At 37.5% G+C, this 18,109-nt stretch overlaps 2 protein-coding genes across 4 annotated transcripts in view; one reads left to right on the forward strand and one right to left on the reverse strand.

Moving 5' to 3' along the window:
- The window catches only part of tmem131 (transmembrane protein 131), a 389,736-nt gene that overhangs the window by 77,435 nt on the left and 294,192 nt on the right, over positions 1-18,109 (reverse strand). The window lies entirely within an intron of this gene.
- usp13 (ubiquitin specific peptidase 13) overlaps positions 1-18,109 on the forward strand; it is a 31,521-nt gene that overhangs the window by 6,149 nt on the left and 7,263 nt on the right. The window contains exons 4-18 of one of the 3 annotated variants that reach the window (XM_072684151.1): positions 649-770; positions 3,047-3,189; positions 3,551-3,735; positions 4,611-4,705; positions 4,814-5,004; positions 5,164-5,235; positions 5,829-5,922; positions 6,483-6,608; positions 9,049-9,202; positions 9,577-9,751; positions 10,492-10,580; positions 11,084-11,206; positions 11,891-11,917; positions 12,159-12,302; positions 16,242-16,408. In XM_072684151.1, coding sequence (XP_072540252.1) covers positions 649-770; positions 3,047-3,189; positions 3,551-3,735; positions 4,611-4,705; positions 4,814-5,004; positions 5,164-5,235; positions 5,829-5,922; positions 6,483-6,608; positions 9,049-9,202; positions 9,577-9,751; positions 10,492-10,580; positions 11,084-11,206; positions 11,891-11,917; positions 12,159-12,302; positions 16,242-16,408 — 1,907 coding nt within the window. The remainder of the gene's footprint in view (positions 1-648; positions 771-3,046; positions 3,190-3,550; positions 3,736-4,610; positions 4,706-4,813; positions 5,005-5,163; positions 5,236-5,828; positions 5,923-6,482; positions 6,609-9,048; positions 9,203-9,576; positions 9,752-10,491; positions 10,581-11,083; positions 11,207-11,890; positions 11,918-12,158; positions 12,303-16,241; positions 16,409-18,109) is intronic. The other 2 variants (XM_072684152.1, XM_072684153.1) reach the window with 2 other exon arrangements.

An 18,109-nucleotide genomic window follows, 5' to 3' on the forward strand; every position in this document is an offset into this window, starting at 1 on the left:
ATGAGGTGTCTCAAAACCTTTCACTGCTACCTTAAGCGTGTGGTCACAAAAGAGGCTTCACTTGCTATAGTTGATAATGATTAATATAATAATATTTATAATAATTTTCCACATTGAAGTTACTGTTCAGTGAATTTATTTTCTGGTCTAAATCTAGCATTATGTAGTTTTGGTTTATTATGAGCAGATCTAAAAGGATGTTAAGACATCTTAAAAGGATGTATATAGGGAGGGAAGGAGACTGAATACAGATACAATTCTACATAGGATTTCAAAGGTTATAATATAAATATTTAGTAAATTTTGTAAATATTTAGAGCTCCATAGGATATTTATTTTAACATTAGTAATGATTAAAAATCCAGATGAATCTTGATCTTAGTTTTGAAAAGGATGCCATGATTCTAACATTAACATGTTTTTAATAACATTAAAGTTAAGTTAAATGAATGTTAAGGCACTACTTTGCTGTATTGGAAATTGTATTAAAACTATAATATATTATATAATAATATATTGATATATTAAATTGTATCATCGTCTTGCTCTTTTACAGGACTGTGGATATGATTGTCCACTAAACAGGTTTAATGGCATCGACACTGTCCTGTATCTGTCTGATCATGTCTCGTATCTCCCTTTCTTAAGATTTAGAGCTTAACCGTGATTTTAACGGGGATGATTATGAATATGAAGATGAAGCCAAGCTTGTCATATTTCCAGACCACTATGAGATCCCTTTACCAAATATTGAGGAGTTGCCTGCACTGGTTAGTGAGAGTGTGTGAGCATGCCCTGTGTTTGCACTGCATGCCAAAGGTCTGACTTGATTCTGATTTAAAACAACGCTGTAATGATGTTCAACCCTAAGCTCTTTAGTGTCAGTAGCGTAGCTGACATTTTCAGGCTATTCATCACTTCCTATTTTGTCTTGGTTCATAGACAGTTTCTTGTGCACTGGCTTTAGCCGACAGTAAAAAAAAAAAAGTTTTAGATATCTGATAATCAGTGTACAAGTGGCATCATTACTGCTGGATTTCACTAATGTTGCTCAACAGCAAGAGAATATAAAGTATAGGAACTATAGAGCTTTGGGTCAAGCATATTACAGTATCAGCGTTTGTCTGTCAGTCACTATTTGCTCTTCACTTTTCTCATGCACACCCATAAAGAGTTCTCATTCTCCACTGTGATGTTATGAAAATATTAGTAGAAGATTACATTTCTAAGAAATAAATGTATAATCAAATGGTCATTATGTTTCGTTCACTTTAAAGAGATCCTTTCATCGTATTTTATGGCTGTAATTGGGCTTCCTTATGAATGCTATGACTGTAATAAATGTTAATTAAATTACTGATTGAATTTTGGTGTTCAGTAATGGTGGTGGATTCCAAAATTTGTAATAAGACTTATGTAGACTATATGGGCAAAAGTATTGAGACACCTACACATTACACCTGCTGGAGCCTTTATGGCATGCCATTCTAAATCCATAAGCATTCAAATGGAGTTGGCCCCTATTAGCAGCTCTAACAGCAGGTTTGGAGCGCTACAGTTATTGAGTCAGCAGAGCGTTGGAGACTTTTATGCACCATGTGCCTCTTGGCAAGCAGTCAAGAATAATTTCTTTTAATAATAATTTCAATAATACCACTCGCAGTTGATGGCAGAATATCTTGGAGGGAAGAAATTTCAGAAACTGACTTGTTGCAGTGTTGTCATTCTATTGCAGTAGCACTCGACCCATTTTTTAACAAATGTTTGTTAAGACAGAGTGGATGGCTAGTCGCTTATTTTATACACCTGTGGGAATAGGACTAAATGAAACTTGAATTCAATGATTAAGAGGTGTGTCCCAATACTTTTGTCCATATAATGAAGTTTAAATTAAAAGGGGAAATCTGGCTAAAAGGAAAAAAAATAAGCATACATACTACATTTGCTGTAAACATGCATAATCGCCCCGTACAACAGTACTATGGTAGTCCTGAAAACAAGATTTTCCCGTTTAAAGATGGTAAAACCTCTTTAAACATTCTGATGATTTTATATTGAAAGTTTGAGGGGCTTTTGAGAAATCTAGCTAGAGGTTACTGGTGAGAAGCTGAACACAAAGCTGTATTTATTAGCATGTACATCAGTGGTAGATCGGTGGATTTCTTTATCCCCAATGATTTCATTACATCTGGGTAATGAATTCTGGGTAGTATAGTGAGAAAGCATTGATGGACGACAAAACAAAAAGGATACAAAGGTGAATTCTGACAAACCGATGAGGCATGAACATTACAAAACAGACCAAAATACAGCCCAAATGCTAACTTTGGGCTGGATTGCCCTTTAAAATGGGACCACCATTATTCCTATAACAAGACTGTTCTCTGCAGTTATACACAGCATTAAAATTCATGCACACTCTCTGCTGATGGGATCTCGCTGTTCCCTCAAATTATGCAAACAGGCCCTCCTCTAGAGCTGTCCAAGGAGGCATTATGCAGTCTGCCCCAAAGTGGTGATCATTTGTAGAAGAAGCACTGATTGCATTTCTCAATGAATGCTATCTTAGGAAATTGCATTTCTCAATGAAGGAGGGTGGTCAGACTCTTTGTGTTTCTCTAAAGTCCAAACATAGCCCAAGTCTGTACACTCCCAGAGCCAGTCAGTGATACCTGAGCACATTCTAGACTGTCAAATGTAAAGTTTAGGTCTTTACTGCATGGTATGCATAGTTTTTAGTGTATTGTTTAGATTCACCTAGCTAGTTGTTTGGCTGTTCAAGATTCACGCATGGCTTTAAGGCTTTTTAGGTGTCTCAATGTTCTGTGCTGTAAAACTGAAGGAGCTTAAAAGTGCTCAATAAAAATTAAGGAACCAAATTATGGGACCAAAAGTGGCTCTTCTATGGCATTGCTTAAAAAACCATTTGAAGCTCCTTTATTTTTACAAGTGTCTAACAGACTCAAATGTGGGCAGTGCTGTGACTGTTGGGTTTATTATGAGATTATTTGATCATTTACAAATTGTCTGTATTTGCCCCATTCAGGTGACTATTGCTTGTGACGCTGTGCTTAATGCTGGATCTGCATACAAAAAGCAGGAGCCAGATTCTTGGGAGGAGGAGCTTCAAGTGTCCAAACATGCCAGAAGTCTCAGACAACAAGAGAATGGGGTTCGAATTCCCCCCAGGTTAGTCACATAGCAGTCCGGTATCGGATGCTCTTGCTGGCACTCTGCTGAAGGTGGTGGGGTAGCTCAGAAAGCCCCTTCAAGCTGATACGCTAGCTTGGTCTTGGCATGGTTGATGTTGATATTTCAATGTTTATTGGGTTTGTTGAAATCTCTAGGCTAGTACGTCTTCTGGCAATTTCTTGACATCTTGTAGATCATGAATGGGTGTGTTGTAGCCATATAGCCAGTATATAACACCCTCACCAACGGTAATTGCGTTCACTGCAGCGAAAAACCTAATGTCTTCTTGACAAGTAATGCTTGTCTTCTCTCCTTTATGATATTTGTCTTTGTGTTTGCTGGCTGTCTGTCTGTTCAGTGGCTGGAAGTGTGCCAAGTGCGAAATGAGAGAGAACCTGTGGCTGAACCTGACGGATGGCTCTGTCCTGTGTGGGAAATGGTTCTTTGATGGAAGTGGAGGAAACGGACATGCCCTTGAGCACTACAGAGAAACCAAATTCCCTCTGGCTGTCAAACTAGACACCATCACCCCAGATGGAGCAGGTTAGTGCATTAAAAAAAAAAACCCACACAGCATAATGATTTTGAATAGTAAGTCACACTGACATTGCCAAGTGTTTTAAGCTGTGGTTGCTGGAATTTTAAGGAGCTTATACATTTGAGGGGATACAATAAGTGCTATAATGTGCTAACAACTGACAAGACAAACCTAAACCTGACACATCAGACCACTGATACACATCATGCTCACTCTGCACTCTCATTCTGGATAAACCAGCAGATGAGCAGTGACCAGTCAGATGTGAAAATATATGTGGCTCGGAAACCAACTGTGTCACGCCCCTTAATCGCAGAGCGGTTAAAAGTTAAAATGGGGAAAGGTTTTACGTTAGGCTTAAAAAAAATGTATATAGATATTAGGCCACGTTTGGGCACAGAATCAGCCTAGAACTTTATACACACCTTTACTCTAGAATTTGCCTAAAGAAGCCAGTAATGGGTAAGTGAAGCAGTTCAGCAGTAATTAAAAATTACTGAGTGAGCTGATGCAAATGCAAGCACCCTAAAACATATGTGGACAAAGGTATTGGGACAATAGCTCATTAACTGTGCATTGCTTTGAGGATTTGATTGCACTCAGTGACAGGAGGGTTAGTGAGGTCAGGTTGTTAAGTGACCCCACCTCATTCCTAACTCCCTAACCTAATCCCAGACATATTGGATGAAGCACCCTCATTCCAGACAACACAGTACTGAGACTAGACAACCGGTGTGCACATCTGCGTCAGCAATGAGTGTTTATTTATATTATATTATATTATATGATTATATTATATGATTATATTATATTAATTATTAATAATTATATCCATCTTTGGCTTCTAATGATCAAAGCTATCTGTCACTCTCTTTTACAGATATTTATTCCTTTGACGAAGAAGAAGCAGTACTTGACCCTCACATATCAGAGCACTTGTCACACTTTGGAATAGATATGCTAAAGATGCAAAGGGTGCGTTTTGGTAAACAATGCATTGTTGCACATTAAATCAAACACCCATCATGCATCATGTATGCACACTACTCTTCTGTACTGAAGGTCTATGATGCTGTTCTACAGACAGAGAATGGCCACCACACAGATAACCACATGCAGTCACGAGCCAGTGAGTGGGAGGTCATTCAGGAGTCCGGCCTGAAGCTGAAGGCGGTCTATGGTTCAGGGTATACAGGAATCAGAAACCTGGGCAACAGCTGCTACCTCAGCACCACTATGCAAGTCCTTTTCAGCATCCCAGAGTTCCAGAGAGCGTAAGTGTTCACAGCATTTTACACTTCTGATTCTTGGTCACATTGTGCTTTTGTGCATGGTGTACATTAATAACAGAAACAAGATTTTAGTAGTATTTGTTATTACACACATTAAGAGACAATATAAATATATTTAAATTGCTGCTGTTGTTGTTTTAGGTATGTGGGGAATCTACAGAGAATTTATGATTACTCACCACTTGATCCCACCCAAGACTTCAGTACCCAGATGTAAGTTAAGTAAACAGCGTCTACTGTTACATCACTTGCCTCACCATAATATGTAAAAGAAAATAGCAACTGATCTGCAAAACATCCTGTTACATTGTAGAATATACATGTATATATCACAGTTTCAGCTCTGCTAATTAGAAAACAGATCATGTATCTCATTTCAACAAAAACAGCACATTTACACAATAAAGAGGAATGTAAAAATGAATTATAACCATTCTTGTAATGAAGAAACACATTATAAGTGGACATGTACAAAAACTGTATGGCCTGGCCCTCTTAATATGATATGATTAATATGATTTATGATATGAGTTGATTTCAAACCTATAGAAAATAGTTTTACTGAATGTCTTCTACAAACAATCATCAGCTTTTGTTTTTAATTTACATTAATATTTACTGGATACACTCATGATCATGTTTTAATGTAGTGCAAACAGTCAAATTTGTTAAACTCATCTTCGTTTGTTTATCTGGATTCATCATGTCTGATTCTGGCCTATGCATGGATGTCACTGTTATTCTTCTGAACAGTTCAGTCTTGTACACAGTGTATTGGATGGCTTGTTTGTGTCTGTGTCCATCAGGGCAAAACTGGGTCATGGGCTTCTTTCAGGCCAGTATTCCAAACCTCCAATCAAATCAGAACTCATTGAACAGGTGATGAAAGAAGAATACAAGGTATTTGACTTGGTCTGTCTTGCTTGACTTTTAGTCTTGAGCATGGGGCTTCAGACAGAATGGGATTGAGAATTAGAAGGGGACCCGCTTAGTGGAGAAAGCCTGTTATCTGATTATATAGTGTTCCCTTTTAATTAATCCAACTCACTCACTGAAACCCATTGATATTACTTACAATACAGTTAATCCAATGCAAGCACAGACCACGGAGGCTCGTTTGCATTGTTCTAGTGGGAATGTTAAATAGACACTGTGAATGGCTGATGGATGGATGAATGGATTATTATGCTGATTGATTGTTTGTTTAATTAATTAAGCTTCTCTTAGACTGGTTATGCAATGAGGTTTTGAATGCGTAACATAACACAGTGTTTTCTGGGTGTGTGCTTTTTGTCCTTTGACCAGGTTTTACCCTTCATTGCATTTGCATTGTCTCAAATGAAAAGCGAAAGTCTGTCTAAAAGAGCTCTATTGTAGCTAACCAAAGAGCTCTCTCTAAACTCTGATGGCTAATATGCTGTGTATTTATTATTATTATTTATTTTTTAATTTTTTTATAGCAGCAGCACAGAGGGATTTCTCCCAAGATGTTCAAATCTCTGGTCAGCAAGGGCCACCCAGAATTCTCTTCAAACAGACAACAGGATGCCCAGGAATTTTTTCTGCATTTCATCAACGTGGTAGAGGTATGGCATTCTTCTTTCATAAGCATTCCTCCAGTTTAAAGACATTACATGGGGACCTTCTTGTACATGCATAACCATAGCATAATGTATTTATAAAGCCATTTTCCAAATCTGTGCATTACAAATGCCAGTAATGCAAGGTTACATATGTTTTATTAAATACATAACTTTGAACAGACATAAAGAGCCTTGAACTAAAATGAATGTCATTTGTTACATTCTTCACACTGTTATTAGTTCGAATCCTGGGTCATGCAGTTTGCCATAAGCAGCCAGAGACTGGAAGAAGCATAATTGACCATGGTCTCTCTAGGTGGGAAGATGGCTCTCCCCACATCACTATGTGGGGGTTGTTGGCCCGCACAGGCTGGGCAGACAGCACTTTTCTCCAAGTGTGTGTTTGTATGTGCTAGTCGTTACCCTTCTAGTGTTGGGAGCATACCTGATTCAATTAATCGGCTCATTAACAAGCTCTTCTGGGGTGCATGGGGTGTGTTAGTAGTGAGTCCACTAAAATGTGCAGGGCAGGGTGCCACCTGGACCAGGGTTCAGCACTGGTTTAGACAATTGGTATTTCTAAATTGGGAAGGACAAATGAGGTTTTAAAAAAAGAGGAAAAGAAAAGATCTTCTATGGACTATATGAAACTGAAAATGAATTTTTATTATCTTGGTATTGTTTTATGAATGTCTAATGAAGTCCCTATGTAAGTGGCCTTCCAGTAAAGTGTTAAGGCGTTTGCAGCAATATCTTGTGTCATAGCACCAAAGACTATGATGTTTTTAAAGGCAGATGGGGAGGTTATTAATAACGAATGGAAATTCAGGTGGCCAAACAGCAAAAGGTTGTTGTCACAGTTTCTGTGGGATGAAACTGTGTAGTAGTTTCCAGGGTTTGTCTGACGTTTGAGAGCATTCTTTCTGTTGCTTGGCTCTTGTTTCAGAGGAAACTTCTCAGCAGCATTCCTGCACCCAGCGCTGCCAGACATACACTTGTGCTCTTAAGTGACTTTCTCAACCAAGCTAAATTTAGAGCCCCCTATCAGTTACACCGCCTAGATAATGCTTCCTATTTACCTCGTCTGAATGACCCATGTCCAGAATTGAACTCGCAGCCTTAAAATGTCCTTTTAGTGACCACAAAAGCAAATACTTGTGTTGTTAGGGCCTTTTTATAGCATAGCACATTGTATATGAAGCTCATTAAACAATATATTTGATTATTACATAGAAAAGCGTATCAATATCTACATAGTGTGGTTAATTGAATTACTGTCTGCTGACAGTGTGCATAAAATGTGCATAATAAGATGGTGAACCTCACAAGGACAAGGCGGAAATATTGTCTTTTAGAGTGCTAAGATCGCACTGCTAAGATCTTTGGCCAGACTTATTTGTGGGGTGGTGGACAGTGAGGAGCCCTTATACTGCCCTTCGGCCTGCTATCTGGCCACCCTGCACTGGTATTTCAGTCCTGTTGGAGGAGAAATATAGCTGGTGTATTTTTGTAAGGACTCAGAATAGATAGACTGCTGTAACTCCTTGCAAGAGGCCCTCACTGAACTTTTCATTTAAAGATCTGCTATTTCATGCTTCCAGAATACTTCCAGGTTTGTAACAGACATTATATTGATCACAAAGCCTCTGTCAAAGACTATCTAAGCTCTTTCTAAACCCCTTTCTAACTTCCACACGTTATGACCTCTTTATATAGCTTACAGCTTAGTACTTCTACTTTTGGAAGAGTGGAGGAAATCAAGTTCCAGTGTCACTTCAGATCTAAAAACATCCATGTTTCTGCCCATCCTGCCACTATGAGAAGACAGTTCAGTACTGTGTGTCTGAAAGGATATGGATTTGGTCAAGAAGTGTAAATTGAGAAAAGCAACAGACAAAAAATAAGAAACTCAAACTGCTGAAGATTCTGGTGTTCTCAGAACAATGGATTGATCACCCCAAAGTCCAGACCTCTATGTCAACAAATGTGCTTGGGCTTGCTTGGATGGTGAGCGCAACATCTGGAATTCAACCAACTTCTAAGACTGAACTTTGGAGGTGTGGAAAAATGTAATAAGACCCGTCACTGGAGGTTTGCAGCCAGGCACTATTTAAAACATTAGAGGTTATATGTATTTTCTATTAAATACATGTTTGCTGTTCTGTTCCTGGTGCTACAAAACTATGTGGGCATTGTGACTAGGGATGAAATAACGTCTGACCATTGCACAGTACTGTATATTGCCTGTACTGTATATTATGATGTGGAATACACAACGTGTATGAAGTATGTGTGAAGTTTGTTTACGATAACATGTACTGTGTGTATAATGTGGGTAATAATTGTTGGTTTCTATGATAATGTATGATGATGTCTATAGTGTTTATGATCCTTCGCACCTGTTTAATTGGGCTTGTCTGTACTGTAATGTTTGTGTTTGCAGAGGAACAGTGCTGGATCCGAGAACCCCAGTGATGTGTTCCGGTTCATCGTAGAGGAGCGTGTACAGTGCTGTCAGTCACAGAAGGTGCGCTACAACCAAAGAGTGGACTACCTTATGCAGCTTCCTGTGCCCATTGAGGCTGCCACCAACAGAGGTAATACACACCACATTATACATTTGCATATGCATATATACTGTGATTTGTCATTACAGAAAATTACATGAACACCAGTTTATTATCTACAGTGTATTTAAAGTCAGAAACCTAATTTTTCACTTGTCTTGTCGCTGTCATAGGAAGCGCTTATTAATAGTAGCTGTATAGGAGAAGGAAAACGTTTTAAATAAAACAATAAAACAGACAAAATTCTCTGTTGGTCAGTTTGTCAAGAAATATTTAGCCAAAATTCAGTGTCTGTTATTAGTCCTATAATTAGTACTCAAAACATGCATATAATCCCATAGTATTTTAAGATTGTTTGGTGAATATTAGGGGTTTGTTGGAACTTAGCACTGTTGTTTTTGCAGAGGAGCTAATAGCATATGAAGTAAAGCGGAAGGAGGCTGAGGAGAACATGCGGGCTGCTCCAGAGCCAGTGAGGGCACGTGTCCCCTTCACTGCCTGCCTGCAGGCCTTCACTGAGCCTGAGAATGTTCCAGACTTCTGGAGTTCTGCACTGCAGGCCAAGTCAGCTGGAGTGAAGTAAGCAAGGTTCTGGTCCAAAGCCTGGGACAGGCTGAACCGATATGGAAAACCATGCACAGATTTTTAAAATGACTTAAATGAAATATATTGCTTTGATTTATTTTTATTTGGCTTATATTAAATAATCATGCAGAATCCTGAGGACCCATCTTCTATTTTTTTTTTGTTATTGTATTTTTTGCTGAACTTTACTGATGACACTTAATTTGGATTTATTTAGCAAAATTAGTCTAGATATTTTTTTTCATGACTGATTGACAACCTTTTTATCCTGTAGAATTAGAAGTAGATTTGAATAAAACAAGTGATTATGTTACAGTACCTTTGAGACACAAATATGTACCCCTGTTATTGCTTGTAATATGACTCATTGCAGGCCATACTGAAATACTTTAGCATTCATAAGCAGAGCCTAACTGCTGTAGGCTGAAAAGATGAATATATGTGATGAATATGAAGTTTTGTGACCAACACAAAAACAGTAATTTCACAAAAGCAGTGAATGTGCATCATTTCCAGTACTTCAAAACATGGACCAGCACAGAGATCTTTGTTTTCCATAATATTGGTACTTTAGGATCTATACAGAAAAAGGCATTTGGATCTGTATTGATTTTAAAATGGATAAAATTAAGTGTTTATTATTAAAGCACTCAGATTTTTTTTGCTATACAAACTTAAATATTTGGTGTCTTAAATGATAGATTATTGTTCCTTCTTTTTTTCTTTTTTTTAAGGACATCCCGTTTTGCAACCTTTCCTGACTACATGGTTGTGCAGCTCAAAAAGTTCACATTTGGAGTTGATTGGGTTCCAAAAAAATTAGGTGTGTATATTTGCTTGTATTTTTTGTTGCACTTCAGTGTTTATTTTGATGAGAATGATGGTGTGTACTAAAGTTGTGCTAATGTTTTTGCAGGCACCATGTTTGTTTGCAAGAGATACCTATGTTTATATCACTTAATCCCCCTCACCTTTTTGGCCACCCTGGGCCCCCTGTCCCTTAAGCACCTTACAAAGCAGATCAGTGTTTCTCTTGCATAATGTTTGGCATCTGCGTGTGTCCATCACATGTTCTCTTGTGCAATTCAGACCCATCACATGCTGCAAAGGCACTTGAGCAATACAACTTGCTGAAAGTCTGCAATAGTTATTCACTCATACTTTGTAGAGACAGTGACTCTTCTGTCCTGCAGAGGGCACTGTGACTCTGTGCTTTTATTGTTTCAATTGAGACTCAGTGCATTTTGTATTTTTCTCATTTGAAACAAAGGTAGGATTTTTATTCCACAGAGAATCTTTCATATCCTCTCTATTCTGTTGTCACAGATGTTTCAGTCGATGTGCCTGATTTTTTGGACTTGAACCGGCTCCGGGGCATGGGGCTACAAGCAGGTGAAGAAGAGCTCCCTGACCTTACCCCCCCTATTGTCGTTCCTGAGGACACAAGAGGTAAGATTGCGTATATTTGTATAAAAGCGTATTTATGTATTTGTCTATCTGTACAGAGATGTACCAGTAATGTATTTAAGCTTGTCTTTTTACTGCTGTGGCAGCAGATCTAACTTACAAATACTGTATTTAATTAGGAATTCCACTGATTTTTTTTTTTTTTCACTGAAGTTTCTGCATAATTAAAGCATTATAAAAAAGTAATTCAGAGAGGTTTGTTGTGAAGTGCTTTGTTCTTGAGACAATTAAGGACTCTGAAATTATCACCAGGGTGGTGATTGGAACCAGACATCTGGTTCACAAGGCATTATTTTTAAATGGTTTAAAAATAAGGCTTTGACCTTATATGTCTTAATATTTGTGTTGGTGAAGTATGTGTAGAACACACACACACACACACAAAAACCCCTTTACATTAATGTATAATTTTAGAAAGTTAAAAGATTATACCATTTGTCAGCTGCCCTTTACATTGTGCATTTCTTTCACTATAAATTAACCACTAGAAATGCCCCATCTGCCATTTTTGGAGATATGAGATTTTTTTTTATTTTTATGATAGAAAAGATATAAATTCATGCATTTTGGTTTCACATAAGTGTCACATTGTATAGATGAATGTGATTTGTTTTTTTTTTATTAATTTGACCTAACTGCAGGTTCTTCTTTTTGCCCTTTTCCCAGACAGCTCAATGAATAATTCTTTGGAATGTAAGTGTTGTTTTTTTTTCTACTGATTTGACAAATGATTCAAGGTAAAAAGTAAAAACTTGTATCTAATTAGTTTCCAGATGTACTTTTTGAGTGGTAACTCCTCAATGAGATTCCTGTGGCAGTTCCTCCTCAGCGTTCCTTTAACGAGGCCCGATGAGAAAACATACATGGCTGCTTAGTTTCAATGTGAGCTTTCCATGCAGACTGTACAACATTCTTTCTTTGACTTGTTCCTCAGCTCCAGAAATAGATGAGTCCTCCGTGATGCAGCTGGCTGAGATGGGCTTTCCCCTGGAGGCTTGCCGGAAGGCGGTGTACTACACTGGGAACATGGGAGCTGAAATGGCCTTTAATTGGATCATTGCTCACATGGAGGAGCCAGGTAAGACTCCAGTGTGCTGTCCGACATCAGCATCTCCTCTTAGGGACATCACTTGTGTACACTGTATGTGGAAGCACTAGAGCAATTAATCAGGAAAGCAGCTTGTAGCTATTTTTCACTGAAGCAAACCGGTTGATTAGCAGCCTGTGGTTTTGCAAGCTAATTTATTCACGCTTCCAGAAATGAAGATTGTGCTTTATAGCTGGTTCTGTTGCTGTCACTAAGGGAGGGGAGGGGGGAGGGGGGGGCAGAAGGACAGGAAGTCAGGGCTTACCACTCCCTTCAATATATTACAATCAAATCAGTCAATCAGCCTTTGTTTTCATTCTGAAATGTATTAAGGGTGAACCTTATTTTCAGTGTAGCCAAGCATTTACAATAAAAGGGATCATATATATATAAGAAATATATATATATATATATATATATATATATATATATATATATATATATATATATATATATATAATCAAAATAATGGAAGTCTAAAAGAGTACTGAAATGGAAAAAAATGAAGATTTTAAATAAATAGAACCAGAATTAAGAGATAAAAAGGTACAAATATTCAATACAATTGAAATGAACTTGTAATAAAAACAATGTAATAAAATTCATATAATAAAACCAAAGTAAAAAAATAACTAAAACAAGGAAAGTAAAAGTGGATATTAAACTAACTGAATTAACATAATAATAATAATAATAATAATAATAACCTTGACATCATAAGAAGCAGATGGATGTAACTGTTGGTGGGAGGATTCTGCTCTATTTTCTCTCAGTTGCTGTAGTATAGCTTTTGTATTTGTTAACTAGTGTGGTGGGTGATCACATTAATAGTGGTAGGGTTGAATGAGACTTTTTTTATGCTACGTTGCACAAAATCATGTTGTCACCATTTGTACAAAACATTGTATCTGCAAATTGGAAATTTAGTGGAATTCAAAAGGTTTAATTCAATGTCATTTTGGATGTCAATTTGTAATTGTCCATTTATCATAATATTTTGACATAATGGAAAGGACAGCTGACTTCACTTTTTCAAATTCTGTGAAAAAAAAATCAAGGAAAAATTAGATCCCCACATCAGCCATTTACTGTTTTGTTACTAGTTTGCATACATTTTACCATGGTGTTTATCTGCATGTCCTATGTCCTATTATGTTACTTTTCAGAGTGACTAAGGCTTCTCTTAAAAGGAATTGCTGCTAAGAACACTCCAGTGTTTTCAACATAACCTCTGTCTAAATATGTATCGCACCTTCAAATATCAACAATATGTTTCAGAACAGTGGCTATATGAACATGCGTTCAAAGCTACATTGATTACACTCTTGCAATACAGATTTGAGGATTAGACATAGTTTTATCAAAGCTGTTCTTTTGAAGCAGCACACTCAAAAATCCCCCTGAGGTTTTCTGGATTGCATTCAGGTCTTCCAAAATGTAGCCAAATGCATATTTAAACAGAAACTGTGAACCATTGAAGACTTTCTTGCATATTGTGCGTTTGTAGAGGAATTTATTAGAATCCGTTGTGCCTGCCTCTAGCTGCTGATTGGGTGACACAGCTGAGACACACATCAGGCAAGAGGAAACATACCACAGATCTCGTTTCTCACCGTTTTGACAAAATGTGTTGCTCAACTCAGAAACCATAGCAAAACCGCACACAACATTTTGAGATCGAGCGCATCCCTGATGTCCATGTGTAATCAAACACGAGTTTGTTAAAACTCCACCGCTAGTATAACCACTGATTATTCCGTCTGGAAATCTGCATAAAAATGATGCAGATTTACATCTCATTTTGCAAATACATCTCATTTTGCAAAGACCTTTGACTGGAACATTCATAAAAGTCGTCAACATGCATGTGTTTTGCATAAACATTTACTAATAGAATTTCACAATTGACCAACAGGTTTTACTGTAACTGAATACTGAACTAAGGTAATCAGTTGTACACTACAAATACAGCTGTTACACATTAGGGTGAGGAACTTTTATGCTCCACGAAACCACCAGTGGTTCCAGACTTGCATTCCTCACTGCCATAACTTACGAATAACTCCACCAGTGTACATTGTTTTCCGCATTCGTGTGTTGTGTTGTCATTAATCATTCACGGCCTTGTAAAAGAAAGCCCTTCTTGTGGTGCACTTCTCATCCCTCTGTGTCACCTTTGTGCTGGGCTCTGCCCACCTGCGTTCCTCACTCTCCTGCCCCAGTTAAGAAGTCACCTGAGAGCCAATACTGGCCCAGACAAACACGAGCCACATCCCAGGAGGGCTTGACCCCATTAGAGCTCAAACACCTTTCTGGCAGCCAGGCCTGGGTTTCAGCATGTTCTCTAACTTTGGACCACTCAGCTTCTGTCACATGAGCGTACTGACTGTCTGCGCTGTATTTATTTCAGGTTGTAGACATCTTTCTGTGTGTGTGAGATCTGGTTTCAGTTTTTCACAGAGGTGTCAGACGTCACTCCTAGAGAGTCAACGTGCTGCTGAATTGATTGTTTTTCCTAAATTTGATATGTCTATAAAAATGTACAAATCCTTTTCAGGAGCCTCTCATACCTAATACAGTCTTACTTAAAGTCTCATTGATATTTAGAGGCTCTGTTCATTTTAACTTATTACATTAACATCTGCCTCCACAATTTAGGATGTGCACGTATCCACATTCCCCTTAGTAAAACACTAAGTTAAATATTAATCTCTAAAAGAAGCACAGTGCTGTTTTTATTGTTGGATGAACTGCAATATTGTGTGTGTGAGCACCATTTGTACTTTTTAAGGATACATTTCTGTTTAAGGCTCTGTCTAAGACCTTATTACTGATTTTTCACTAATAATGGCAAAAATAAATAAATATTAAGCTTTTGTTTTCTTTTTCAACATGGTACTTAGGTAAAATATTAAAACTGGGCTAAATCAATGAACTGACACAAATAAAGAGGTGGATTAAAAGGAAGAAATAGACACATTCCTATTCAATTCCCTTCAATTTAATTCAGTTCCCCTGCAGTAGAATTATCATTACGTTTATTAATTAATGTTATTTTATTGTCATATGTTTAGTATTTTGTGTGTGTGTATGTATGTATGTATGTGTGTGTGTGTGTGTGTGTGTGTGTGTGTGTGTGTGTGTATGTATGTATGTATGTGTATATATATATATATATATATATATATATATATATATATATATATATATATATATATATATATATATAATGCATAATCTAGCCTTTGCTAAAGAAACACAATATTGATTTCATTCTTTTCTTACCAGTACAAGGAACATTACTGTCCTTGATATCGAAGATAATGATAATCCTATTAACTGTTTGAGTAGGTGTTTCTGGAACTCTGGAACTGGTTTGATATATGTATACTTTAAAGGTAAAAGGTCGTTTTTAGACTAGCTGAGCATTGTTTCAATGAGCATGATATACTTTAAGGTTTTCCACAGGGTACTGTATTAGTTTTTTTTTTCTTTGTACATGCTTCCACTGATAACATAATAGGAAGCATGGAGTGTGATTGTCCAGTACCATTAAGTTATATAATCTTTAAAATGAACACCTATCTTGCATCCACTAAAATATGAGCCTTTCCAATTGGGTCAGCCTTCAGTATCTGGTCTATTTATCATCAAAATTTGATACAATGTAAAACAGATTCAGATTTTGTCAAAGTGAAATGACAAACAGCAAATAAATGGACCAAATGTATTCCTTCAATCTAAGTAAATTGTGTTTAGATGTGAGATAAATAAAACACATGTAGCTGACTGCAGGCCATATTACATTCTGCACATGGTTCTCAGCAGCAGCTCACTCAATGCATATGTTTGCTGTGCAGATGTAAATATGCAGGCAAACCGTTCACATTGACAGATGGCCTTTACTTAGACCTTTTGCATTCTCTACAGACTTTGCTGAGCCTCTCGCAATTCCTTCGTACATGGAGCCTGACCTACCTAGTCCCAGCCTCCCCACTGCCACCCCGCTGGACAACCAGCCGCCTGAGGAGAGCATTGCCATCCTTACCTCTATGGGCTTCCCCAGACACCACACCATCCGGGCCCTCAAAGTCACAGTGAGTATTCTGAGCAAAATGTTTTGTGGATTGTCAGCACACAACTGTTGACTTTATGTATTATGTTTAATGTACACACTCAGGAAAGCAAGGTTGATTTATTTTTTTATGCTTTCTAACATGTTTAGGAAAGCTATTGACCACAAAAGGTACCGATATTGTAGTACATCCCTGAGGAGTGCGTAATCATTAAGGCAAGGCAAATTTATTTGTATAGCATCTATTTAAACACAGTGGCAATTCAAAGTGCTTAACATACACCCATAAAACACAGAAGACATAAAGAATATTAAAAACATTAGTCAGTAGGTAAGTAAGTAAAGGATAGCAACCATAACTGAACTAAGCTGTTAATCCATCGTTGGGATACCTGTGCTAGCAAAAGTTTGAAACTAATAAAATTCAGGATAACATATACATGTGCTCAAGTCTAAGTGAGGAAGAGCAACCAACCTCTAAGCTGTTAATCAATCCCTGGGATATCCATGCTGGCAACATTTTGTTTTTTTAACCTCCAAGGAGTTGAAATGTAATATGGAAGCCCAGACAAAATCATTCAGCCTCATGCATTTCCTTCCTCAAAACGGCTAATGCAACTCCTGCAGTTGTGAGTTGAATAGCTGAATTCTGAGACAGAGAATAGTTGAAATAGTTGGGCTATGTGGTTTTTAGTGACATTTGGTCAGAAACAGCATAAATACTGCTCTAAACCATTGTTGCAGTTTTGCACCAGAATACCTCATGAGGATAAAGCCAACAGATGTTGCTCCTTTACTTGCTGTTTTTAAGCCTTAATTTCCGTCATCCCCATCTTACTGAACATGTCCCTGGACATATAAGTCTTTGGCCTGTTTCCCGTTTACTCATTAAAATCTGCTACTAGAGTGTCTACATGTCCATGGTACATTTTCTACTTTCTACATTTTTCTACTTTTCTTAGCTTGTGGAGTTTTTGCTATATAACAGAAGGCTGATGCTGCCTTTGTTACTGGATGCACTGTGAGTTTCAGTGAACGTGTCAGTTTATGTATAAAGTGCATTGTGAGTCATTGAGGGTCTGTGTCATAACTTTTTTTGGACCAAACACTTCAAAAGATGAACCCTTCTTCAGAAGGCAAAACATCCTTGATTGGACTTTGTGGTTCTATGTAAATTATTATCTGTAAAACGTTGCAGTAGTTTTTGAGTGAAAGGGAGCTGTTGGGTCACTAAGGATAGGAAACAGATTAGCCTCATTAGGGTAACAAGTCCACCTAAGCATCAGGTACATTTGTGTTCGTTTGTTTTCTTGCTCAAAGTGGAAGTTTGTGACACACATATCAAATATTTCAAATAAATGTGACAACAGCATTGAAAAATCATTTTCAAGAAAAAGAGCAGGTTAAGGGTCAGGGCTTAATTAGATTAGAGTCTAGAACCTGAAGCATTGATTATCTTCTTTTTTCAGTTTTACTTCTGATGCATGGGTCATCTCCTGTATACTTCTACATACTTAACTTTGATTCTGCCACCAGAGTGTGTCTTTAAATAGTCTTGAATTATGTTCTCATATTCTCAAATTACACAGACTAAAAGCAAGTTTAGACATGTCATTGCTGCTTCTGTTCCTCACTGGATCAGCATGTGAGACCCGATTAGGCTGCCCTCCGGCTTTGATCAGCCTCTTGTAATGTTGATATATTGTTCATTCTATTGATATTA

This window comes from Salminus brasiliensis, chromosome 7 (genome assembly GCF_030463535.1).
Source record: "Salminus brasiliensis chromosome 7, fSalBra1.hap2, whole genome shotgun sequence".
Classification (NCBI taxonomy): Eukaryota; Metazoa; Chordata; class Actinopteri; order Characiformes; family Bryconidae; genus Salminus; species Salminus brasiliensis.